This window comes from Amphiura filiformis, chromosome 13 (genome assembly GCF_039555335.1).
Source record: "Amphiura filiformis chromosome 13, Afil_fr2py, whole genome shotgun sequence".
Classification (NCBI taxonomy): Eukaryota; Metazoa; Echinodermata; class Ophiuroidea; order Amphilepidida; family Amphiuridae; genus Amphiura; species Amphiura filiformis.
This window is the reverse complement of record NC_092640.1, coordinates 15121041-15147469: the sequence shown is the minus strand read 5'-3', so window position 1 is coordinate 15147469 and position 26429 is coordinate 15121041. Positions and strand designations below refer to the sequence as shown.

Below are 26429 nucleotides of genomic sequence, written 5' to 3'. Positions count from 1 at the left end.
ACATATGCCTATAAAGTTATAAAATTATATTTATAACATAAATAATGAAAGGTATATTTATTAATTGTAGTTCATTCCTTCTTTTACGAGGGTCATTCAAAAAGTTCTACCTCCATCGTCACTGAAATTACTCGAGATTATACTCTTACATCTAGGCTACAAAATAAAAGCTATTTGATGAAAATGTGATTTTTGGTTGTTTAGATATTTTTTTTAAAGCGAATACAGATTTGGTACGTCGGAAACGGTCTAAAAGGAAAGGCTAATTTTGATTAAAAAGGTTGCCCACATCTAATGTGGAAATCATTACAGATTTATTTCTGAAAATTATTAAATTGCTTTATTTGTGTTCAAATAATTTAATCAATATCTAATGCTTGCGTTTTTTGAACAACAAAACCTATACATATTCAGAATAGCCTTCATATTGACCCTTTTTGTCAGGTGTTGACTTGATCGAGTGAGCACTTGTTGGTTCAAGTCGTATCAATTTGTTCATAAGTTAAAATTTAATGTGTCGTATGTACAGTTTGTGCGTTTTGTAAGTATATACAAGTTTATCAATAAACTGTTCATGTTATTTCCACGTCAAGATGCATCCATTGCTTAAACTATGGACGTAATTACGAACTTACCCTTAAACGTGGTCTGGCGAATTTCACTAATATGTGTGTGTCTGTTGAACCCCTGAGATTTTGCTTCTCATACGAAACATGTTTTATTTTGTTTTGAAGTCCGAAGGCATGTCAGGGAGCTCAAATCGCATCTTAACATTTTAATAGAAATTATCCAAAGCTGCAATACGACTTTTTACTAAACTTTTGGCTTCTGTTTTTAACAGTTTCCGACGTTCCAAATCTGTATTCGCTTTAACTAACATATTTAAACAACCACAAATCACATTTTCATCAAATAACTATTTATAGCTCAGATGTAAGAGTATAATCCTGGGTAATTTCAATATCCTGACATGTTGAATAACAGAGATGTGACGATGGAGGTAGTACTTTTGAATTTTTTTCGTATATTCGGAATTTCATGGTGTCTGTGTCTTCGCAACATCATCTTGCTTTCCAAACAGACCGTGTGCCAATCGTACCATAACACCGTTTCTGGATAGCTATGATCTGAGCATCTTACAGAAACAGACAGATTTCATAGTGCAGTTATGCTGCATAGCAAACATGATTCGACCTTTGCAGTACTTAAACCTGGTTAACAGGAAATTACTCCAGCAAAATCAATCGATAAAGTGTAGCCTATCCTCCACATTGAATGGTGGACTGCACTTATGCCCAATATGGCACTTGCCAATCAATAATCACCCACTTGAAATCCCCTGAATAATGCGCCGCTGTTGTTTTTTATAAACTCAGAGCTTTTAGACACTGTTACCAGAGCCAAATGTCGTTTTATACATGACCATTTGTGGTGAATTCTCAACGTGGTCTGCCAAAAATTGCTTGTCCCCCCTCCCTTTGGCCATGTCAAAAAAATCTTTGCGTCGCTTTGACGTGTCAAAAACCCTCCACCCTTTGACTTTGCCCCCTCTCCTTTACACACTAAGTTTAGGCCTATGGGGAACCTGAATTTAAAACCATAAATTGTCTTATCAAGTGAGCGCAGCGAGCAGGAAATTTTGCATATTTGAACGTGTTCCTAATGTTTTCCTACACCTTTTTAATTTTAGGGCGTAGAAACGGTGCCCAAAATATCTGTGCCAAAATTGCTTGCCCCCCCTTTTTTGACCTGCCAAAATCCTTGAACCCCCTTCCAACCTGTCAAAAAATGCTTGCCCCCGCCCCCCCCCCGGGTGGGCACTCAACTTTAGAAGTGACGGTATGTGCCTGTCAATAGGCCCCCTCTTTTGAAGTCAACTATACCCGATGACCCCCTTTTTAAAAGTCATACCCGATGGCCCCCGTTTTTTTTAGGTACGGCTACCCATTGACCCCCTTTTTTTGGTCGCGCGGTTACCCAATGACCCCCTTTTTTCTAGAATTGCATCATCAAAATACCACAATATTTAGCAGATTTGTATTGAAAATTTGGATCAAGAAATAGAATTTTGCTTCATTTTTTCAAAGTTTTGCTACCCAATGACCTCTTTTTTTAAATGACATACTTAATGACCCCCTTTTTTCATAATGTTATACCCAATGATCCCCTTTTTCATTTTGTTTGTACCCAATGACCCCTTTTTTAAAACAACGTTTTGTACCCGATAGACCCCTACTTCGCAACGCCGGTAGGCACATACCCGTCACTTCTAATGTTGAGTGCCCAGCCCGGGCGCCCCCCCCCCCACCCCTTTGGTCTGCCAAAAACTTTGCCCCCACTATAATTCAAGCTAATTCACCACCCCGGGGTACACATAATTATTGCACCACCCCTTAATACTATGAAGTTGAACATGATGAATGAACTTGGTTTAACTCTTACTTTAACCTACTTCAATGCAATTATGATCCCGGGCCATGATCCACTCAACAAGCTCAATCCCAACCGAGACCTTCTAACCTATACCAGAATAATATTATTCCCATTGGCCTGCACCCAATTGAATCTCTAATTGACCTAAAGCAACTGTACGCAATATATACGGAGTTTCTATGGTTACAGGAATTTTAAACCAAAAAGTTTCTAGTATTGATTGACCCTTTTTAAATTGAACACCTGAGCGCAAGAAGACCGTAAGTCCACTTGGCCCCTCAACATGTATACACTAAAGTTGCGTATAGTTTCGTATAATTTGGTAATGTTTTTATACATGTTCAGGGGCCAAAACAAATCTTTTACAACCTTTCATGATGTTTTCACCCTGGAACATGTATCAAACATTACAAAACCCTAGAAACTATACGTAACTTTAGTGTATACATGTAGAGGGGCCAAGTGGACTTACGATCTTCTTGCGCTCAGGTCTCATTTGAGGGTCAGCCTCTCTGGTACATAGTTTCCACGGACAAATTTATCGTAGCTATTGTAACCATCATTCATACTTACCATCTGATCTTCGAATAAGTTTTTTGATTTACAATACTTGATTGTAAATTACTACTTCAAATATGAATGTGATTTTGTCTTTGGTATTCGTGGCAGGATGTGCGGTATTATCCACAGATGCGCAGAGTAAGTACGTCGGTAGAATAATTTCTGCAAAACATTCTTTCTGTCAGCAGTGCAGTGTTATTAGGATTTTACTCTGAAAAAATTGGGGTTGCATAGTCCCAGGGTCGATGGAGTAGCTAGGGGCTGTGGCACCCAATACATAATGGCGCATACCACCGATTCTGGAAACAATTTTGCACAATTAATAGGGTCTATCGCTAATTTATTTTGGTTATAATGAAGTTGAATATCGGTCTTAAATATTGATGCTTCAAATGATTTTGAGCTTACTCTCACCAGGGAAGCTTTCATCGCTTGGAGGGGCGCAGAATCGGTCATAGCTGAATTGGCCAATTCCTTCCCACAATGCAATAAGCGTTTTGCATAACAATAGATACAGTTCGGAGGTTAATCAATATTCTTTGTTATGCAATACGCATATTGTATTGTGTGAAGGAATTTCGGCACAAATTGACTTCCGGTAGAGAAACCCTAAATCCGCGTATTCGACTCCCCCTATGGGTGGCGCCGAGGGGACGTACCCTAGGCCCCCTGCCCTCAGACGCTACTGCCCAGGGTTCGCTAGTCAAAAAAAAAAAAAAAGAAGGAAAAAATAGGCCGCTAGTCCGCAAAATTCCCTAGTACCCTGAACCTTAAATCTAAATCTAGCGAACCTTAATTTTGGACTAACGAACCTCAGCACTAGCGAACATAGTAGGCCTACTATACTCAGGACAATATGCATGAAATGTTGCCGGGACAAATAAGGCTGAAGCGGGGTAAAATAGTAATCTTTGGTACACATCAAGTCATTCTTTCATTCATTGTGGCATTGAAGGAATGAATATTTGCGATCACATTTTTATGTCTCATAGGTAGAGATTATTGGAACGACCTTGCTTACAACAACTTACAGAAAGCCTTGAATTTGCAGTATCTCAACCAGAATGTTGCAAAAAATGTAGTATTTTTCCTCGGTGATGGTATGACGGTGACGACGCTGACGGCAGCAAGAATTCTGAAAGGTCAACAGGCTGGTAATACTGGGGAGGAAACGGTTCTTAGTTGGGAAACGTTCTCCAGCGCTGGCCTGTCCAAGGTAACTAAAACAAACACATAAACAAATGAACAATTCAGCAAGCAAAGACCCAAGAAGGATTTTTACAAAAAGAAGAAGAACTTAATGTCCACTATATCACCCCATCACATGCTATTTCCCGTTGGACGTCCCATTCCTTTTTAAGGTGGAACTTCATGCTGTTGGTGGTCACGTGCGTATTTATAAATATGTATTTATAAATATAGTCGAAGCATACTGATAAATCTTATTATAACCAGCTTTATATAACTAAATGCTATATGGGGCCTAAAGTCTTGATGCAAATCAACATAGACATCTCTTCGTGATTGTAGTTCATCAAATAATAAAAAAGTGATTTTCCCGTGTTTTTCTGATGCTAAAACATACTGCAGTTACTGTCCGTTTTCCTATACACAATACACAGTGCTCTCACCATTGACGCGCGACCTTTACAAATAGTGTATGTTAGAAGTATATTGCATTTGCCTAGTTAACATCACTGTGTGAAAAATAACCGGCCAATATTTAATCTATTCTCCAAACTTCTAGCAAATATATTTCTCTAACATGACCTAAAATTACAGCTAGGTTAGATGTTCAGAAATAGTCGCACTTTCGTAGAATATGAGTGAGGGCAAAGCATAGCTAGCTCATAGCTAGCCAACTCCCCGTGTTAATTGAATGGAGATTTGACCGAAAATATTGAGCTATATTGGTAACGGACCGCTCCGTTCTGAAGGATGCCACAAAAAAACGGTACAAGCTACATTTAAACTATTCTATGAAATTCTAATTTAGGTGTTTGTAAATAGTCGCACTTTTGTGTTTTAGGAAGGATATGTAAACGACAGATAACACCATAAATATGAAGAAATTATTTCCAAACCGTGTTAAGTCAACAATCATTATGTTGCTCATTTTCAAGAATGCTGGTTAACAAAAAGCAGGCCATTGTCTCATTTCGTGAACAAAGGTCCACAAACCATTGTTTCCTTGCGTTTCCTTTATAATCAGTTACCCAACTGAAGCTGTATTATAGCACATCATAGCGATACCGCACATATAAAACAGACACATGTGCACAACCAGACAAGATCCGATTTAATCAGTTGAGCTGTTTCAATGAGTGTTATCTTGGTTTAATAGCTTTTAATGGGGTTTAAGTCCTGCAAAGGTCGAGATGAATTCTACTGTAGACATGACTGCATCATGATCGTCACGCTAAAAGTACTGTTACAACTTCTCTTACAATACAGACCTTAACAACGGATCGACAAACGCCTGATTCAGCTGGCACCGCAACAGCATTTTTCTGTGGAGTGAAAACCAAATCTGGAGTTGTCGGTGTTGACGATCAAGTCGAAGTTGGTAACTGTTCCTCCGCCGCCAATGCCGCTGTGGACTCCGTCTTTACTCATTCACATCGAGCAGGTATTAAAAACAAACCAGTTCGGTTATCATGGTGATAATTAAACATTCATATATATATATATATCTACCAAAAAACGTTTCAAAACGTAAAAAGGGGCCAAAGTTTAAAAAATCTTTCCTGTGTGGCTTTTCACCCTTTTTTAAACTTGGTCCCATTCAGTATAGTAGTAATTTCTACAATTAGGTTTAAGACTGTTCAAAAGCATAGGCTATGTATTATCAAAATCATTTGAAGGTTTATGTTTTATATTGCGTGTTCATAGAGAGTAGTAGAGTAGTATATATACTTAGCAAATTGACTGTCTGTCAACTTGCATATAGGCCCCACATCTGTACATGAGGCGCAGAATCGCACAAGACGATGAAGAATTTAACAAAGTGAGTATTTGCTACTTTTGCTTAAATCAAAATACATTATAACGTCTTTACGGAAAAACTTCAATCACGCACGAACATTAATTCATTTACTCTACAAAATGAACAATGACAACTAAGAAAACAAACAAGTAGCCTAAAGATGACTTCATATGTGTCTTTAGAAACTTTCATAAATGGGACCAAGTTTAAAAAAGGGTGAAAAGCCACACAGGAAAGATTTTTAAACTTTGGCCCCTTTTACGTTTTGAAACGTTTTTTGGTAGATATTAATTCTTTTTTTGAGGAAAAAATATTGCGCAGTAAGTGGTTCTTTGTAGCCATGCGAGGCGAACTAGTTGGATATCCATATTTCGCGGTTAATGGTTCTTTGTAGCCCTGCGGGTAAACTAGTTGGATAGCCATATTTCGGGATGAGTGGTTTTTGAAGCTTCGAGGGCAAACTAGTTGGATATCCATATTTCGCGGTTTGTGGTTCTTTTTAACCCTGCGGGGCAAACTAGTTCGATATCCTCATTTCGCGGTTAGTGGTTTTGACGACCCGTAACCACCCCAATCAGCTGCATGGGGTAAGAATTATTAAAAAAATTAATAGCTGAACCCAATAGTTCAGCGAGGGACTGGAAACGACATATTGATGACTATATATAGAGTGTATTCAATAAACCCAAGCAGAACGAGAGTTGCTAAGTAACCGTTATCCATAACCATAAACACATGCATGATCAGACAACGAGTGTTCAATTTCCTCATAGCTTCCCACGTTGTACACACGTCAGTCGAATTTGGCGGTGTTGGTTTGTTAGCCCTCCAAGCTATAACATCGTTCACTTTTGGTTGAACTTTGTATGTGGGCCTCACTGTAATAACATAAAGATCAGTCTGATCAGTGTAATATCATTTCAAGAGGTCACTTCACATGATTAAGCTAAACAGCCTAATTCGGCCCTGATTTGGTAAAATGATCTAACTTGAAATTAAAATCGCTGTTTCGAGAAAAAGAGCTTTAAAGTTTGAACACTTGACGTTTTTCTTTTTGAATGAAATAAATTATTAAACAGATCTAATGTCTTAGAAAATATATAAAGTCACTGGCCTTCTCCAAACCTCAGGTCCAGATCACTAGCGTTGGTTGAAGGAACAACATACAATCAATCAATCAATTTATTTCATCCATTCATATACATACTATATGCCATTACGGCACCCTTGCTGGCCCTGATAGCATCGGACTTAATGTCCAATTTTCTGCATTCAAACTTTAATTTCCTTTTGGTCACGCCCTGCCCATTTGGTAGATCTTCATTCTCTCCATTATAGCAGTTTTTTGTATTAATTTCTTTCTCTCTTTCTTTCTTTCTCTCTTTCTTTCTTTCTTTCTCCCCTTCTTTCTTTCTCTCTTTCTTTCTTACCTCCTTTCTTTCGTTTTTCTTTCTTTCTATCATAGGCCTACTTTCATTATTCCTTTCCTTTTTAGTTCTTTTTCTTTTCTTTATTTCTTTCTTCTCTTTTCATTTTCCTTTCTTTCATTCTTTCTTTCTTCCTTCCTTCCTTTCTTTCTCTCCTTCTTTCTTTCTTTCTTTCTTTCTTTCTTTCTTTCTTTCTTTCTTCCTGTTTTTTCTTTTTTTTTTCTTTCTTTCTTTCTTTCTTTCTTTCTTTCTTTCTTATTTTCTTTCTTTCTTTCATAGGCCTACTTTCATTCTTTCCTTTCGTTTTTCCTTTCTTTATTTCTTTCTTCTCATTTCTTTTTCCTTCCTTTCTTTCTTTCCTCCTTTCTTTTTTTCTTTCTTTCTATTTTCTATGTTTTGTTCATTCTTTACTTTCTTCCTTTATTTTCATCAGTCTCTCTTCCTCTTTCTTTGCATTTCATTTAATATCTAGAGTTTGTCTGCGACTGCTTTCGCTCGCGCTGCTTTAATTTGCGTGTTGCGCCATTTCTAGTACGCACCTTTTAACATCGCGTTTCTCATTTTTATTTTCCGCGCTCACAGACATTCTCTATTTTGCTTACTTTGATAAAGTACTTTTGTACGAAACGTCAGTGTATAATTTTATATTAAAACATCGTTGAACAACACCAAGTTCCAAAGGTTAATGAACGAGAATGAAAAGAACAGATTAACTTTATCATGTTTGTCTCCCTATGCATGAGTGCGTATATTTATGGCCTTTACAATATTTCCTTATGTTCTTGTTAGGTATGGGGTATTATTAAAATAAAAATAGTTATATTAAATGAAATCCTGGCATAAATAAATCGTCTTCATTCAATTGTGCTCTCTCTAAAGCAAGTAGAAATAGCTTGTACACTTTCAACATGGGAACACGTTTTGACGTATCTATAATTAGTAAAAAGATGTAGCTCAGCGGCCCGGGTCAGCGGCCAGCCAACAAAAAGAAAATGTCTATAGTAGGCCCTTAGCTGGGCCTATACGTGAAACAAGATTTTCTCTCTGAATTGGCCGTATTTTACGTGTAAGAAAATCAATCGCATTATCGTGTTCACTCAAATATTTAGAAAATAAATGGGTACTTCTGGGTTGGGTATCTATAGATTGTATAGAATTTAAGTATGATATATTTTCGATGGTAAATATATTTCACTTTCAAAGTTTGTAGTTTTCAGAATTGCAATTTCTGAATATTATATAAAAAGCACTAATAAGACTATAAATGTAAGAGTATGGGATCATTTTGAATGTTAATAAATGCGAAACGCCGGCGGTAGACACATGCAAGATCAGGGATTGCCGCGATTCTTGCAGTAGCTTTTATGAATAGAATACAATAGTGGATACAATAGCGGATACAATAGCGGAACAATAGAGCTCTCTTACGGGCAAATAAACCTCGTCGCGTTTTGCTAAATTTCACTTCTTCTTTTTCATGAACTAACCGTTATTTTTTTAAACTTGTGGCAAAACTTCGACCGAAGTTTTTAATACCTCCAGTAGGTCAGACCATGGAGTGGAGGTGGTCAGACTCACAGAACAACCTTGATATTATAATAAGTAAAACTCGTCTCTTTTCATAAAGGTAAAGCTGTTGGTTTTGTTTCCACGACAAAAGTGACGGGCGCTACACCGGCGAGTCTCTATGCCCATTCCCCAGACAGAGATTGGGAGAGCGATGGGGATATTCCTTTGGATGAACGCCCGGCTGGATGTATCGATATAGCCGCTCAACTATTGGAAGGCAATAATAAAGAAATACAGGTAAGAAAAGAAGTAGGATGTTGTCAGATAATTCACGGCTGTTTGGTTGTAATATTTTGGTCTTGGGTGTAAGTGTAAATACTTATAGCCTTATTTATGATATAATGATATATATTCATACGTAGCGGTAAACGTAAATAGAAAGCAATACTTCTACGTTACTCAAATTTGTTACACTCACCGGTTCACTGTCATGTACAACAACACCACTAGCAACATCAAATCTTCAGAGCAATAACATCCGCTGAAGACGCCAGTTGACCTAGGAGGATATGAGTTCATAAGGGCAATGTCGGGGACTAAAGGTCACAGTCGATACAAAGACATGAGGTTTGACCAATATAACGAATAGTTCATGTTCTAATTAATTCCAGCGGACGGTCTGTGGCTAGTAAGGAATCGTCTTTGACCATGCGCAGATCGGGCTGGTCAGGAAGATATTTAATATCCCGAATTTATAATATGCCTATTAGTTTGATCGTATAACCGATTTGCTAGAGAATATTTGTTACCATCATCTTACTATAAATAGGGGAATGTTGTGTGTATGTATCTATGTATGTATGTGGCATATGTAAAAGGTTCCGTCAGTTTCGATCCACATGTCGCCAAATTCATACGGGAGATCGAGGAATATACGGGAAATTGCCTCGACTTTATTTGGTTGAAATCGGTCAAGAATTGGCTGCAAAAACAGTGAAAATATGGGTAAAAACAGGGTTTTGTTATGAAAATCAGTTACCAGCCTGCGCGTCACTGCAGCTGTCAGGCAGCGCGTCGGCGCGCGAGCGTAATGAGCACTACGCCAATGCGCGCGTAAACGGCGCAGAGCCACGCGACTTGCGAGCCAGAGACCAGTGGACATGATAATACAGAAAGAAGGAAAAATAAATAAAAATTAAAGGACAAAAAGGTACATGGACGGGTCACGGGATTATGATAAAGATGAACACGTCCGCATACACGCTCTGAGAGGACGTATACAGGAAAAATATGTGTGTTGTATAAACAAAATGAAGCGGTAGACCTATACTATAAAGAAAAATGAAATTAAAATGACAAAAGAGGTACCGGTACGAGTAATTAGGCCAACGGGTTAAATTAAGTAAATGAAACGGAACGAAACAAAGAAGGAAAGAAACTAATCAGGAAATGTAAGAAAAAAAGAAGCTATAATAATGATAACAGAATTAAATAAAAAACATGGAAACGGGAAATCACAAGCAGCAAATAAAAAATGAAGCTAAAAGGGAAATGTAACAAATAACAGATTTAGAAAAAAAAATAAAAACGGGTTTAAATAAATAAATAACATGGAAACGGAAAATCAAAATGTATCTTTTCGATGATTCTACCTGTCCAGTAATTCTTCCTGTTATAGTGAACGCTCCCATTTACTCATCTAGCGGGGACCCGCGCGAAGCGCAAATATCCCGCTAGTCTTACTATAAATAGGCTAATGTTGTGTGTATGTATGTATGTATGTATGTGGCATATGTAAAAGGCTCCGTCAGTTTCGATCCAAATGTCGCCAAATTCATACGGGAGATCGAGGAATATACGGGAAATTGCCTCGACTATATTTGGTTGAAATCGGTCAAGAATTGGGTGCAAAAACAGTGAAAATATGGGTAAAAACGGGGTTTTGTTATGAAAATCAGTTGCCAGCCTGCGCGTCACTGCAGCTGGCAGGCAGCGCGCCGGCGCGCGAGCGTAATGCGCACTGCGCCAATGCGCGAGTAAACGGCGCAGGGCCACGCGACTTGCGAGCCAGAGACCAGTGGACATGATAATACAGAAAGAAGGAAAAATAAATAAAAATTAAAGGACAAAAAGGTACATGGACGGGTCACAGGATTATGATAAAGATGAACACGTCTGGCCGCATACACGCTATGAGAGGACGTATACACCTATCCGACTTCGCCATTACTGCGGTGTCCCCGATGTAAAACTGCGGTGTCCCGAGGTCGGGGGTTCCATCCATTATTTATTGTGTGCTATGCAGAATTGTACCCGGGAATTGTACACAATAGTGATATTCAATACACAATCATGAGTATTGAATTACGAATTAAATCTCCCGCTCTGGTACATCTGTGTTGCCGTCAATAGAGGGCCAAATACAGTAAACGCTTCTCGGATTGGTGTATACGGGAAAAATATGTGTGTTGTATATTAATGAAGCGGTAGACATACTATAAAGCAGCAAAAATTTTTTAATTTTTAATGTAAGCAAAATAGCCCCATGTAGAAGAAACTGAAAAGAAAGGAAAAAAGGAAATGTAAGAAGAGACAGATTTATATAAATAAAATGTATCTTTTCGATGATTCTACCTGTTCTGTAATTCGTCCTGTTATAGTGAACGCTCCCATTTACTCATCTAGCGGGGACCCGCGCGAAGCGCGGGTATCCCGCTAGTGTTTAATAAATTCGTATTTATCGTATACTAAAATGTGGCCAAATGCATATGTGTACATCGTGTGTGGATCACAAGAATAATAATCTTCTACGGACTTGGCTACAATGCATGTCAGGAAGGATATTTGGAAATTTATTCGGTTGATACTGCCCTCGTTGAATTAGAATAAATTAAACTTCTTCACGATTACGTCATCGGGAGTGAGATTGTGGAGGGTTGTTCCGGGGTTAGATCTCACACATCGACATCGCCTGGCTAATAATTACTTGGTACTGCAGAGATACTAAAATCAATACCCGGGATCGATACACGTGAATGTGCTATGCACGATTTGATATTTAGACGAAAATCTTTGAATACCGGGGTAGAAAATGATGAATATCTCCCGTAAATGATTTCGTCTAAAGAAACCATATTTGGTTCCTTGCACCTGAATATATATGTTCAACGGATATGATAGTCGTTAGCTGGCGTCTTGAGAAAGAAGCCTGCGTCTTGAACTCAAAAACTTGACAAAAATTCTGATTTTATATGTGGAGAACTATAGTGCAGTGTGGGCCAATCGTGGAGGTAGTCTAAAAGCAGATGAACTATGGCGTATACCATGCCCACTTACACACAGCGAGGTCAGTCACCGGGCTATTGTCAGTAGCCTTAGTCAGATGTCCTTCGGCCCATTATGCGTCTCAAAACTATTAAACAGGTCGGAACAAAATGGCCATGCGTGGCGGTGGATTCAACCTACCATGGCGATTTCTGCCATGAAGATATCGGGGCGATGACACTGTGTCTCAGTGTCGGGAGGTATGAGTGAAGAATGACCTATGTCAGTTATTATTTTAGACATGAGGTCCGACCAACTTGTTTCATAATTTTGTGCCGCTTGCCGGTGAGCGGCGAGATGTACGCACATTGCGGACAAACGGACACACTCGAAGCCTGTCATTGGTTGATACGTCTTGCTGCTTGCCGTAGCGGTAAGCGGCATGGACGTATGACAGGGCATTATGGCCCACGTCACTGTGTGCCATCATGCGTGACAGGCAATTCCCGATATCATAGTAAGTTCCCTGGTTGACCCAGTGAAAGTGCTCCGGTGAGTATACCAAATTTGAGAAGTATAATTTTACTTTCTGCTTATTTATGATGTTATTTTTTCCCCATTTATTTAATCTATATTCTATTTCAACACTTACAAATTACTTTTTTAGAAATTGAGGACGCTAATTGTTGTAAAAATATTAACATTATGGCGAATGAAGAGATTTATAAGTGTTGGGAATAGACATCAAAGGTATAATTTTAAAACTGGTCAACAACACTCACTTTTTGAACCGAATATTTCAGAGAAACCATTCTCCGTCATGGATGATCAGCGATGTAATGCTGTTGGTAGACTGACTGATGATTCTCCAGTGTTTCTAGATGTTGTTGACAATGTCCTTTTTGTCCTTTTCCACCTGTGATTATGCACATTAAGGCCGGTTCATATTCAAAGGCGAATATTCGGCTTCGAATACTTTTTGGGCGTCAAAATATATGCGGCTTCGAATATAAAACTATGAACCTGAGAAAGATATATTTCTACAATTCACAGCGTTGCCCGACTGTTAATAAGTATATCCCGTTGATTAAGGTAAGAAAAATTTAGAGAATTTAACGAAGTTAATAAAATCATAATAGGTAAACTCCATTGAACTATTGTCATGATTTAATATCCGTATAAATGGGTCTAAATAGGAGCAGTGGCTTAACCAGTGGGGGCCCGCACAAAAAAAAACTGAGAAGAGCAAAAAAATTGGGAAGGGGAAAAAGGGGGAAAGGAGAAAAAGAAGGAAGAAAAAAGGGAAAAAAGAAAAGAAAAAAGAAGAGAAAAAAGGGGAAGGAGAAGAGAAAAAAGGGAAAGAAAGAGGGAAGATCAGAGAGGGGAGGAAGAAAAAAAAGGGAAAAAGGGGACGGAAGAAGAGGAAAGGGGAAGGGACTCAAGGGAGAAAAGAAAAGGGAAAGAAAGAGGGAAGAAGATCTATACTACTTTCATTGTGAAAATTGTGCTCTGAAACACAGATTTTTTAGCTTCTAATATGCCAAAGACCAGGAGCTTCAGGGCGCTCCACCCCTTTGACCCCCGCCGGGGCTTTGCCCCTGGACTCCAACCGTTTAACGCTTCGCGGCAAGCCGCTCGCGATGCGAGCTTTCTCTCGAACATAAATACTAAAACTTTTGATCAGAAATTGGGGAATTTTTCAATCTTGACCCCCCCCCGGAAGGTCAGGTCTGGTTACGCCCCTGACCTGAATAGGAGTCAAAAAGATTTGCTTTTCGGGGCATTAACGACCTGCCTGTAACAGGCGCGGAGGTTGGCCTACCCTTTTGCAGGTTTCAACTGCAAAGCTAATCAAGAAATGAATGAGTCAATAGATAAATAATTAAATAAATAAAAAATAAATTAATAAGTCAAGAAATAAGTTAAGAAGGAAAATAAGAAGGAAAGGACACAGAAAGGGCCAAGTATGTATGGAATCTGGAAGACTTCAATGCTGTAGATCCAGAAGATACAGATTATTTAATGGGTAAGATGACACATTAACGTCCGAAGAGTGTTTATGAATAGTTATATCAAGCGCGTAAAGTACCAGGGCCGGAACAACAGGGCCAGATGGGCCCGGCTTAAGGCTCACGATCCAAGGCACTTCCGACTGCCAAATGTCAAACCAAGTTCTCGTATGATGTGCCTTAGAAAGTTGTGAAACATCTTTCATTAGCGAACTATATTACTTTGAAAAGCTGGAAAGTTGCCAAATCGAGAATCCTACACTAGAAGGCTAACTTTCAAGCATAAGTTTAACACCAGGATTTAAAAAGAATACAGTATGTATGTTTTGTCTGAAATTTACTAAATATCACAAGTTGCTCATTTCAACACCGAATTCGATCGGTTCCAGTGACTGATTGAGCCTTGGATATAATAGCTAGCGATTGACTCCAAAATCAAATGTTTTTATTCCAAACAATCTGAGAGAAGCAGCATATTTGTATGGAGAGGGGAGAGCACTGGTCAATTGTGGAATGTCTAGTATGTCCCTGCGTTGTGGGCCGTAGTGGTAAACGACAACCTGTAAAGTGTGCTGAGGCTTGTGGATAAACGTCTGTGTTGTGCCTGTGCGTGCGTAGCGCACTAAAAAATCACTGCGTTTTTGTTTTTTGGTCATCCATGAACAAAGATTCAAGTTAATAGGATCATTTTCAAGGTCACAGCACCACACATAACGTAAATAGCGTATGCAAAAATGCAAATTTGAGAAAAAGTGTATTCCTTGCTCAATAAACTGCCCCTTGAAATAAACTGGCACAAAATAAACAAATTTAGTGAAATCAATCAGAGAAATCAATCAATTTAAAACAAATTGCTGATTGCACCACCTTTTATACCGATAGCCACCACGATTTAAATATTACATACTGCAGTTACTGTCCGTTTTCCTATACACAATACACAGTGCTCTCACCATTGACGCGCGACCTTTACAAATAGTGTATGTTAGAAGTATATTGCGTTTGCCTAGTTAACATCACTGTGTGAAAAATAACCGGCCAATATTTTAACTATTCTCCAAACTTCTAGCAAATATATTTCTCTAACATGACCTAAAATTACAGCTAGGTTACAAGTTCAGAAATAGTCGCACTTTCGTAGAATATGAGTGAGGGCAAAGCATAGCTAGCTCATAGCTAGCCAACTCCCCGTGTTACACTCTAATGACGGCCTATTCATTTTTTTGAACAGAAAGGCTATTCATTTTTCTTTAAATAGAAACTCGTCAATTTGAATAGATCCCTTATCATTTTTAAATCGAATCATACCGTTTGATGCGATTTAGTATCAACATCGCAGAAAACTTTGAATCGACACACTCATCAAAATGACGTCAACGATAATGAGGGATTTCATTGGTCAGGAGTACGCACGCTGCTGTATCCGGGGTCTTTTGCTTCTTGGTCGGCCGCCATTACACATTTGTACAGTACGGTGGGGACATAGGCACTGGTAAGAAAGTGTTTGGAGGATCTTCCTAAATCCTAAATATTATACTCAGTTGAAATAATAGGAAACAAAACCACGGATGAAGAAAACAGGGCAAACGCTATTTAACACCATAGATTTTATATTTTCAAGCAAATACCTTTTCTGCTATCCCCTTTCAAGACAGTACTTTTATGTTATCAAACACACTTGATGGCTATTCAACACCACGGTGATGGGTCGTAGTGTTCCTCTCTTAGCGCGAAGCGGACAAGAGATGATGCATCTCCAGGCATATTTCCCCAAACTCGTTCCCTTTTGACTAGAGTCAAATAGATTCAAATAAATTGAATAGATTCTAATCAACTGTAACTAGTAAACTGTTCATTTTCTGACAAGTGACCTCTTCATTTTTGAATAGAATTTGGGATCATTTATTTGAATAGAATTTTCTATTCATTTTGCCCGGTGTACATGTTTACCTATTCAAATTTGAATAGATTGTATTCATTTTTGAATGGGTATTTTTTAGAGTGTAATTGAATGGAGATTTGACCGAAAATATTGAGCTATATTGGTAACGGACCGCTCCGTTCTGAAGGATGCCACAAAAAAAACGGTACAAGCAACATTTAAACTATTCTATGAAATTCTAGAAAATATAGTTTTGTAACATGAACTAAATTTTTAGCTAATTTAGGTGTTTGGAAATAGTCGCACTTTTGTGTTTTAGGAAGGATATGTAAACGACAGATAACACCAAAAATATGAAGAAATTATTTCCAAACCGCGTTAAGTCAACAATCATTATGTTGCTCATTTTCAAGAATGCTGGTTAACAAAAAGCAGGCCATTGTCTCATTTCGTGAACAAAGGCTCACATACCATTCCCAGCAAACACAAAAACGTTTTTAAAACGTTTTAAATAAGTTATATTTTGGCTTTTGGTTTAGGTAAAAACGTTTTAATAACATTAAAATGTCGGGTTATATAAAGGTCATGATAACGTTTTAAAACGTTTTGTATGAAAAACTACACTACAACAATATTTTAAATGTTTTCAAAAATGTTATAGTAAACTATTTTTTGCAAACATTTTTGCCAAATATTGTGTCAATACTTAAATAACATTATGTAAAAATATTTGAAACCAGCAAACACAGAAATGTTCTTAAAATGTTTTTTTCAAAACCTTCTAATAACATTTAAATGTCGGGTTATATAAAGGTCATGAAAACGTTTTTAAAACGTTATTGAAAATATTTTGGGCAAACATTTTTCGCAAAATATTTTTTCAACCCCAAAATAACATTCTGTTTAGAATGTTTTGTATCAAGTTTTCAAGAATGTTTTTGGAATGTTATTAAAACGTTTTTATACCCTTCATATAACCCGACATTTAAACGTTTTCTGTAAATCATTTTTGTTTGCTGAGCAGTCGATTATCAAAAAATGTTTTTTTTTTTAATGAAAACGTTTGATACTCTTAATACCCTTTATATAACCCGACATTTAAATGTTTTTTGACAACCTTTTATAACCTTTTGCGAATGATGTCGAAAACGTTTTGTGTTTGCTGGGTTGTTTCCTTGCGTTTCCTTTATAATCAGTTACCCAACTGAAGCTGTATTATAGCACCTCATAGCGATACCGCACATATAAAACAGACACATGTGCACAACCAGAGAAGATCCGATTTAATCAGTTGAGCTGTTTCAATGAGTGTTATCTTGGTTTAATAGCTTTTAATGGGGTTTAAGTCCTGCAAAGGTCGAGATGAATTCTACTGTAGACATGACTGCATCATGATCAAATAAGAAAATATCAAAAATTCCGCGTGCTTTAATTGGCTACATTTGCTCTAGTAAAATCATTTTGGGTGGACTGAGCTGGGCCAATTTACGCTTTGAATTCTGCAACATTCTCTGAAAATGTTGTGGAACTTTATGACCACAAAATGTGCCAGCGTTACGTCTTTATGACGATATAATAGTGTAATATTTGTCTGTTAAAGGGTTATTTGAAAGAGGTCACATGAAATACGAAAACTACCGTAACGATGATGCTGGTGGTGAGCCTTCCATTGCTGAGATGACAGAAAAAGCTATTAAGATTCTACAAAAAGATGAGGACGGCTTCTTTCTGATGGTAGAAGGTAAGTACAGGTGATTAATAATTAGATTGGTATTTTGAGAATACTTACTGAAGATTTGTATGCTGTGCTGTGTGTTCCATTTTGGCCGAATAAAACTTGCTATAATTTGGTTCACCTTAAGTTCGGTAGTGACGTATGTGCGTATTTCGCTCGCCGCAGTATCGATTCGCACGCGAGTAAGCTAAACGCGCTGAGTGTACACGCACGCGTACAGATCCGGTTTGTTGGCACGCTTGCGGCGAAACCGCGAAAAGCATTGACGTCACTACCAAACCTAAGGTGAACCAAATTATAAGTTGATCCTGGGTGCTGTGATTTGTGTAAGCTCACCATAGTATCCCACCTACCCGCTCAAAAGTTGTGTCTCCGTGTATTTCTGGAAAGGATATGCACGCTAGATATAATGTAGTCATTGGGCACATTCTCCGATAAAGCGTTCAAGTTTGGTCTCGGGAATTGCAAAATTCCAACCACGAAGAATTCATGAAAATCATTCAGAATCGTAAACTTTAATAGTTTCAGAGCACAAAACAATGCATGGGTGATTTTTCAACAATACTTCATTTTTGAGCAATATTACTTGTACGCATTGAGGGTAACGTATCTGTGGTAACGTATCTGTGAAGCCCTTTCACACTTTTGTCTTAATCGTGCAAGTGTAAAAATTTACCGACTTAATACCCATACTTGATCAGTCATCACCCAATGTACTAAAGTCTGGTATGGTATTTGGCTTCATTTATCACAGCGTTTTTCCGAGGGGAGTAGAATTTAGGTAACGTTTCTGTGACGACATGAACGTAACGTGAGGATTTTTTGCCATTAATAGACCTGATTTTTTTTACTTTGAAACCATTGTGTTATGTACCACATATATAATATAACTATGGAGCATGCTTGATCCATCACATATGAGAACATACATATAGCCAGTTATTTTGACAGATTGCTATCCATTAGAAATATGGTAACGTACCTGTGAACAATATTGGCGACATAGTCTCAAAGACATCATTACCTGCGTTGTGATGTTTTATACTTTATAATTAGGGCATGATACCAGCTAATGTAAAGTACATATAATCCATTATTATGCGCGCATGTATAGCGAACAGGGACACATTATACGGAACGCACCTTGGCTGGCGACATGGAGGAAAACAATAAAGCTGATTATGCATATGCTTTATTGTTTTATACTTTCTAGGCATGTTACAACCTCTGGCCCCACACGTTTTAGAAAGCAACTCGAAGTATTAGTTATATTAATAAAAGTCATTTCTTTTTGAAGAAACGAGTCTGAATACGACTTGAAACTATGGGCGACACAGATTTGGCTTTTTGAACACTTTATCGGAGAATGTGCCATTGGTTTAAAGTGATCTATAATCATCAAACATCTTATTAATTCTGCGCAATGTTAATTACCCATTCGACGTCTTTTAAAGATTAAAACTACTTCGAATTCCGGTTTAATTTTCAAATATACTTGAGTTAGAACTTGATAACTTATCTTAATATGTCATTCCCCGGATTGTCTTAACGAAAAAAATGTAATCAAAATAAATTTAATTTCAGGATGACGTATTGATATGGCTCACCACGCAGGCAAGGCTTCAGATGCTCTTCAGGATACTCTTGCTATGGAAGCTGCGGTAGCTAAGGCAATGGAATTAACAAATGAAGAAGATACATTGATAATAGTAACATCTGATCATGGTCACACCATGACGTTTTCTGGCTATCCGACAAGGGGCAATCCAATCTTAGGTAAAAGACTGCAATTCATGTCAAATTATCCATATTTGGCGGAGATGTACTTATAGAGCTAATCATTATAGGCTATAGGGTCATTGAACTTTTAATGAGTGGTTAACTTCAAAATTCCGGGGACTTGGTTAAAAAACAACAACAATGTGTTCATCTAGTCATAAGGATTCAGGAAAAGTATAGTTTGACCTATCTACGACGTATGGTTATAGAGTTTGTTGAAAATGGTCTCAAATTTAAACGTGTACAGATTTCAAAGATAAATAATTGAACAAATTGATATACATCTTGTTTGTTTGTAATTTGTTATGCTAGGATTGGTAGATGGTGCGAAAGGATCCGACGATCTACCCTACACGACACTGTCGTATGCAAACGGTGGTGGTGGACGCATTGTCGCCGAAAGCTACAGAGATACTGGCAAACGACCAAATCTCACACAAACTGATACAGGTAACCGTTCTACATGCACTAGAAACCGGCAGAGATCCGTAAAATTCAATTTTAAAGCTGAAAGTAGAAACTTATTATTGCTGTCAAAATGTGAGATGTCCTTGTTTGACTGGTCACGGTGTACGCTTCAATTATGTGCGTTTAAGTTTATCATGATGCAGTCATGTCTACAGTAGAATTCATCTCGACCTTTGCAGGACTTAACCCCATTAAAAGCTATTAAACCAAGATAACACTCATTGAAACAGCTCAACTGATTAAATCGGATCTTCTCTGGCTGTGCACATGTGACTGTTTTCATGTGCGATATCGCAATAAAGTTTGCGTATTATAGCTTCAGTTGGGTAACCGATTATAAAGGAAACGAAAGGAAACAATGGTATGTGTACTTTTGTTCACGAAATGAGACAAAGACCTGCTTTTTGTTAACCAGCATTCTTCAAAATCAGCAACATAATGATTGTTGACTTAACACGGTTTGGAAATAATTTCTTCATATTTTTGGTGTTATCTGTCGTTTACATATCCTTCCTAAAACACAAAAGTGCGACCCTCTCCAAACATCTAAATTATCTAAAAATTTAGGACATGTTACAAAACTTTATTTTCTAGAACCTATTTAGAATAATTTAAATGTAGCTTTTACCGTTTTTTTGTGGCATCCTTCAGAAGTGAGCGGTCCGATACCAATATTTTCGGTCAAATCTCCATTCAATTAACACGGGAGTTGGCTAGCTATGCCTTGCCCTCACTCATATTTTACAAAAGTGCGACCATTTCTGAACATCTAACCTAGCTGTAATTTTAGGTCATGTTAGAAAAATATATTTGCAAGAAGTTTTGGAGAATAAATAAAATATTGGCTGGTTATTTTTCACACAGTGATGTTAACTAGGCAAGTGTCCATTCTCCCAACATACATCATTTGTAGAGGTCACGCGACAATGGTGAGAGCACTGTGTATTGTGTATAGGAAAACGGACAGTAACTGCAGTATGTCCATTTTTATATATATCAGAGAGATTGCGATGTTGCATACATCGTGCGTGGACCGTGCGTTTATATGTGCATACATATCGCTAGTCCAGGTTCCAAGCTGGATTGTGCTCCTTTGTGTACGAGACCAACATGTGGTCTGGTCAACGGAGGGCGGCAAACTGGAAATTTAGTGGTGTCCGGGTCTTTTGTCTACTTCAATACAACATGTTATTAACTATGACTAAAACCCCGGGGGGGCACTTGTATTTCAAGGTGGACACCATGTTCGTGTAAAAAAACAAGTAAAAAGGGTTGTTTTTCAGCATTGGGCAAGTACAGCGCTGTACCTGTTTAGGGTGTCAAAAAGGGTATACTTTCCCAAGCAAAATACTTGCTTAGGCCTTTTTAGGGTACCAAAGTTTAATGGCAAAATAAAAAAGGGTGAAATAGGCTATGTTTGGCTTCTATCAGAACAAATCGTAGGGTAAAACATTAACATCAAACTACTTAATATATTAAACAAGAACCTGAACATGAATTTTTACTTTCTTAGTGTTAAAAAATGGCAAAATACTTGTTTAGGGTGCGTTTCGAGAGTCCATACATGAGCATGGTGTCCATCACGTAATGTAAGTGGCCCCCCGGGACTAAAACCCAGAGTTTGCAAATTCTACTCACGACTTGAGCTTTCGCTGTACTATTTTTTTCAGAACGCGTTGGCTTTGTACAAGACGCACTCGTGCCTCTCAGTTCAGAGACACATGGTGGAGAGGATGTCGCCATCTTCGCCAATGGACCTATGGCGCATCTAATTTATGGGACCCACGAACAGAATTATATCGCCCATGTAGTCCAATATGCAGCTTGTATTGGAGCTTACGCAAAGGAGTGTGATAGTGACGATAGGAGCGGTGCCACGATTGTGTCTAGCATGACTTTTTGGTCATTACTTATTTTAGCTTTTATTATCACAACATTATTTTGGTCACAATAAGACTTTAAGCATGAAAGCATGGTTGCATATTAGCATTTAGTACCGTATTTATACTTATCATTTTGCGAGAAAGGTTTTTCAAAAAACATTTGTAACTACAGTTTTTGTCACAGAAGAACGGCACTTGTTTACAACACGGAAGCGGGGTTGTAATTGGCTGAATCAATCGTCTGACAATCATAGTAACAGACCGATAATCTGATTGGCCGATTGTGCGTCAAATCGTTGGTCGGCGCAGATGAAATCCAGTGTAATCCATTAGGTTTGGCAAACAAAAGATTGTCTCAGATTCCTTTGACTAAAAACCCTAAGCGAAAAGATACTATTTTAGTTTTCGTTACCACAACATTATTTAACTGACAATAAAACTAAGCGAAACAATGCTAAGCGGAAGTGGGATTCTTATTTTATTGCATTTTTGGCCCACATTTTATCCCATACGATTAAAAGAATAAAACAATGCACCAAAATGCGGGAAACTGAGACACACCTTTTTTGGCCTTGCGTTAAAGAACGTGTTACATTACTATGGGAGCACGATGGCCAAACAGAACGGACCCCGACTCATAATCGGAAGGTTGCGGGTTCGAGCCCCGGTGACGCCATTGTGTTGTGTCCTTGAGTGAGGCACTTTATCTCGAATACTCTTCTCCACCCAGGTGTATAAATGAATGCCGGCATTCTTAAATAATAGGAAGGTATTACAGGCTCGCTGCACACCGACATCGCCTGGCTAATAATTATTTGGTACAGCAGAGACATTAAAATGAATACACGGGATCGATACACGTGAATTGCTATGCACGATTTTGATATCAGACGAAAATCTTCGGATACTGGGTTAGAAAATGATGAATATCTCCCGTAAATGAATTTTTCTCAAGAAACCAGATGTGGTCTCATACACTTGAAAATACGTGTTGAACAGATATTATAGTCGTTAGCGTGCGCTTTGAAAATTGGCCGTGCGCTTTGAACTCAAAATTTGACCAAAACTCTCAATTTTATATTGCGTTGGTCCTGTAGGCCTATGGACTACAGCGCGCAGCAGGCTATAGCGGCACTCACTCAAGTGGAGACAGTATATTAACCATTGACCGCAATGTCGTATACAAGCTTGCTCACACAGCGAGAAATCAATTACCCCGTCTATTGTCATAGCCTTAGTCAGGTCACTTCGCTAATAATATGCATCTCATAAGGTCCGAATAAAATAGCCATGTGTGGCTGTGGATTCAACCTACCATGGCGATTTCTACTATGAAGATATCGGGGCGATGTCACTGTGCGCTGTGGAGGAGGTGCGGTGATACATTCACAGTCTGGCCTAATCGCTAACGAAAGAGAGATAGACACTCACTTCCTGTAAAATACGGGCTCGACTCCTTTACATTACACCGTCTTTTTGACTAAAATCGATGGTAATAACTCACATGCAATAACAATTATTTCATAGCTTATTTAGTTGCTGAGATGTTGTCCTTTGTAAAGTAGCCTGCTAAAATTGCCAATTTTCTCAAGGCATTGTTTATTCATTACATTATCATTCTTAATTAAAAATATTTTAATCAACTTGAGTAAAAAGGACACAACTGAACAAATTGAGTAAAAAATATTGAGTAAAAAAAATTGAGGAAATAATAGCCAACGTTGAGCTCATATTTCTGAATAGTACTCAACATTGAGTGTATTATTCATTTATATGAGCTCAATATTTGGTATTATTTACTGAATGTGAGTAATTTTTTGCTCAATTTGTTGAGTTGTAACCTTCGTACTCAAGTTGAGTAAAATATGTTTAAGAGTGTAGAGATGGGAAATTCCTCTCAAACACAATATCATATTGAAAATGTTTGATTTTACTGTACAAATACTCTGCAACAGTTGTTACTTGTGGCTGTAAATATTGAAAATGTACTATAATAATGTGTAGAATATCTCTAACTTTTAATATTATTTTGACCAATTTAAAATTACGACAGGAAAGAATGCGCTATTGTCCTACTTGTGACTTCTTTTAAAGCCTTAATATACGATCTTTTTTCAGAATATTCCTTTATTTTTTCAAAACCGATTTTTTGGTATATTTGTAAAACTTACACTTGGACAAATAATCACAATTTCAACACTAAACCATATTGGGGTAAATTTGTTTTTGCAATAGATGCACCATCTAATCCTGCACATTATGACACCACGTTGAATCCAATGTGACCTCAAGAAGTAAAGTTACAAGCAATGAATAGACGAAGGTCCAGTTTTAAAAGTGACAAACTTGCCTATACAAGGCGCAAAAAGATTCCAACAAGCGCAACAAAGAGACTACACAGTTTCTTCAATGAAACTTTATTTAAAGCAGTTTTCATTTCAGTTTTACTTCTCTGTACTTTTCATAACTTGCATTTTATTTGTCAGCTCTTTTGTTTCAGTTTCTTTTGTTCCTTTTGTTTTAAATTAAAGGCACACACAAATTAGCCATTTACACTCTCAAACCAAATGTCTAGTCCGTAGAGTTTTGAATAGGCCAGTGTGTCACTTTTAAAACTGGACCTTCGTCTAATCAACTTTGCTTCTTGAAGTCACATAATTGGATTCAAAATGGGCCGGATTAGATAGTGCATCTATTAAAAAAACAAATTTACCCCAATATGGTTCAGTTTTAAAATTGTGATTATTTTTCCAAGTGTAAGGATACTTTCTTGGAGCAGTATATATATATGAGCAAACTGTCAAATTCGCCCAATTTGTAGTAAAACAGGATGATTTTCTGTTGGTCCAACATATTATCATAATTTTTCATATAATATGTCGGAACGATCGTAAATCATAGTCTCCTACGAAGCCAGTTTGTTACGGTCCCTCCACACATGTGGAGGGAGCGTAACCAAACTGGCTGCGTAGGAGACTAACTCTGAGGCCGCACTCGGCGTCCTAATGCAAAAAATGTGAGATATTTCGAGTGATAGAGGTGAAGTTTATGATGTTGTTTCTCTGCAAATTTCCAATGTTTTTTGCGTCCAAATGTATTGGAACTTTTATTATGATATCATATTAACTATTTTATCATTTTGGAAGAAAAAAAGAAAAATCTAAAAATTTAAAAAGATCGTACATTAAGGCTTTAAGATGGTGATAATGTATTTAGCATGACTTCTTCGCTAACTGAGCGATTTTACGGTTACACTCATTAATTCCTTAATTGAATGGGCTCGCTCTTTTATCCGCTCCGTTCTGCATTGTTCGTTTTTATTTTCTTTTGCAAACAAATGTTCTAGAAAGATAACAACTAGCGTCGTTCCACATACTCAACAAGAAGATAACACAGTCTTCATCTTGTTCGTTTCGTCCATCGTCTGGTTTGTTAGGATACCAGTTAACGTAGCTTACTGGAGAGCCATCACTCCACTCAAATGTGCTCTCAGTAATTTGGTCACTCAGCCCGATCCACGCCTGCATATCGTGCAAATATGAAAAATATGAAACGCAAGAAAATTTACTCTACCAATATTTCATTTTTGATGTTTAATATTCACACACAAAAAATAATTATTACGTAGCAACATGGTTGTTGACGAATGTAATTTTTGGTAGGGGTCGCAGATGAGATCGTTAAAATGACAAAAATACATGTGCCAACTTTGGTGTATAGTGTCAAATCATGTGATCGGTTTACGTGGTGTTTAAATTTAGTTAAATCATGAATAATTATAAAAGTTATATTTATGGTGTCTGTGTCTTCGCAACATCAGCTCAGCCGCCAGTTTGATTCTCAGTCGCTCTCCAAACAAATCGTGTGCCAATTGTATATTCTACATGGAATTTCAATAATTGAATCGGTGCATTTTGAAACTTTAGCTTCTGTGCATGAGATATATAACATTTGACCTTCTGTACTCTGAACTAAGCACCCTATTGCAATATGACAATTGACTTTTTTATTCTTAACAATGAGAAGAACCATTTGAGGTATATTACAACATGATAGAACAATTTTTAAATTTTGGCCCTAGTATTATGACCTTCGCCCCTTCATGAGAAGCATAGGAGGCATAGAAAAAAATGGAACAAATTCTAGTTTTATGCTTTGGGTACATGTACGGGTGTAAGGATGCAAAAAAAAAATGGGTAGATGCTAACTAAAAAATCACCCCATAGCGCCATGTACTATGTAGCCGCGGATACTATTTTTCTTTTCATAATACATGACCAGGGGCGTAGCCAGCTTTCTTGGTCAGGGGTGGCAAAATAAAATTTTTGGGGCACAGACGAAAAAAATTGCAGTGGCATCATACAATACATAGAGACTGTATGTCTTCGAGCTTCCCGAAAAGGGCCTTATCGGGATGATGTGCGCGCGCAGCGCGAAAAAATGGTATTTTACACTATTTTTGTCCATTATCCGGCTTAAAAGGGCTTTATTGT

At 37.7% G+C, this 26429-nt stretch overlaps 1 protein-coding gene across 1 annotated transcript; it reads left to right on the top strand.

The window, feature by feature from the left end:
* Nucleotides 1–3068: 3068 nt before the first annotated feature.
* On the top strand, nucleotides 3069–22007 carry LOC140167439 (alkaline phosphatase, tissue-nonspecific isozyme-like). Its single transcript, XM_072190745.1, is given in 9 exon segments — nucleotides 3069–3132; nucleotides 3987–4210; nucleotides 5449–5623; nucleotides 9035–9213; nucleotides 14128–14206; nucleotides 17672–17812; nucleotides 19391–19582; nucleotides 19898–20041; nucleotides 21724–22007. Coding segments are annotated over 9 exon segments (1482 nt in total).
* The last annotated feature ends 4422 nt before the right edge of the window (nucleotides 22008–26429 follow it).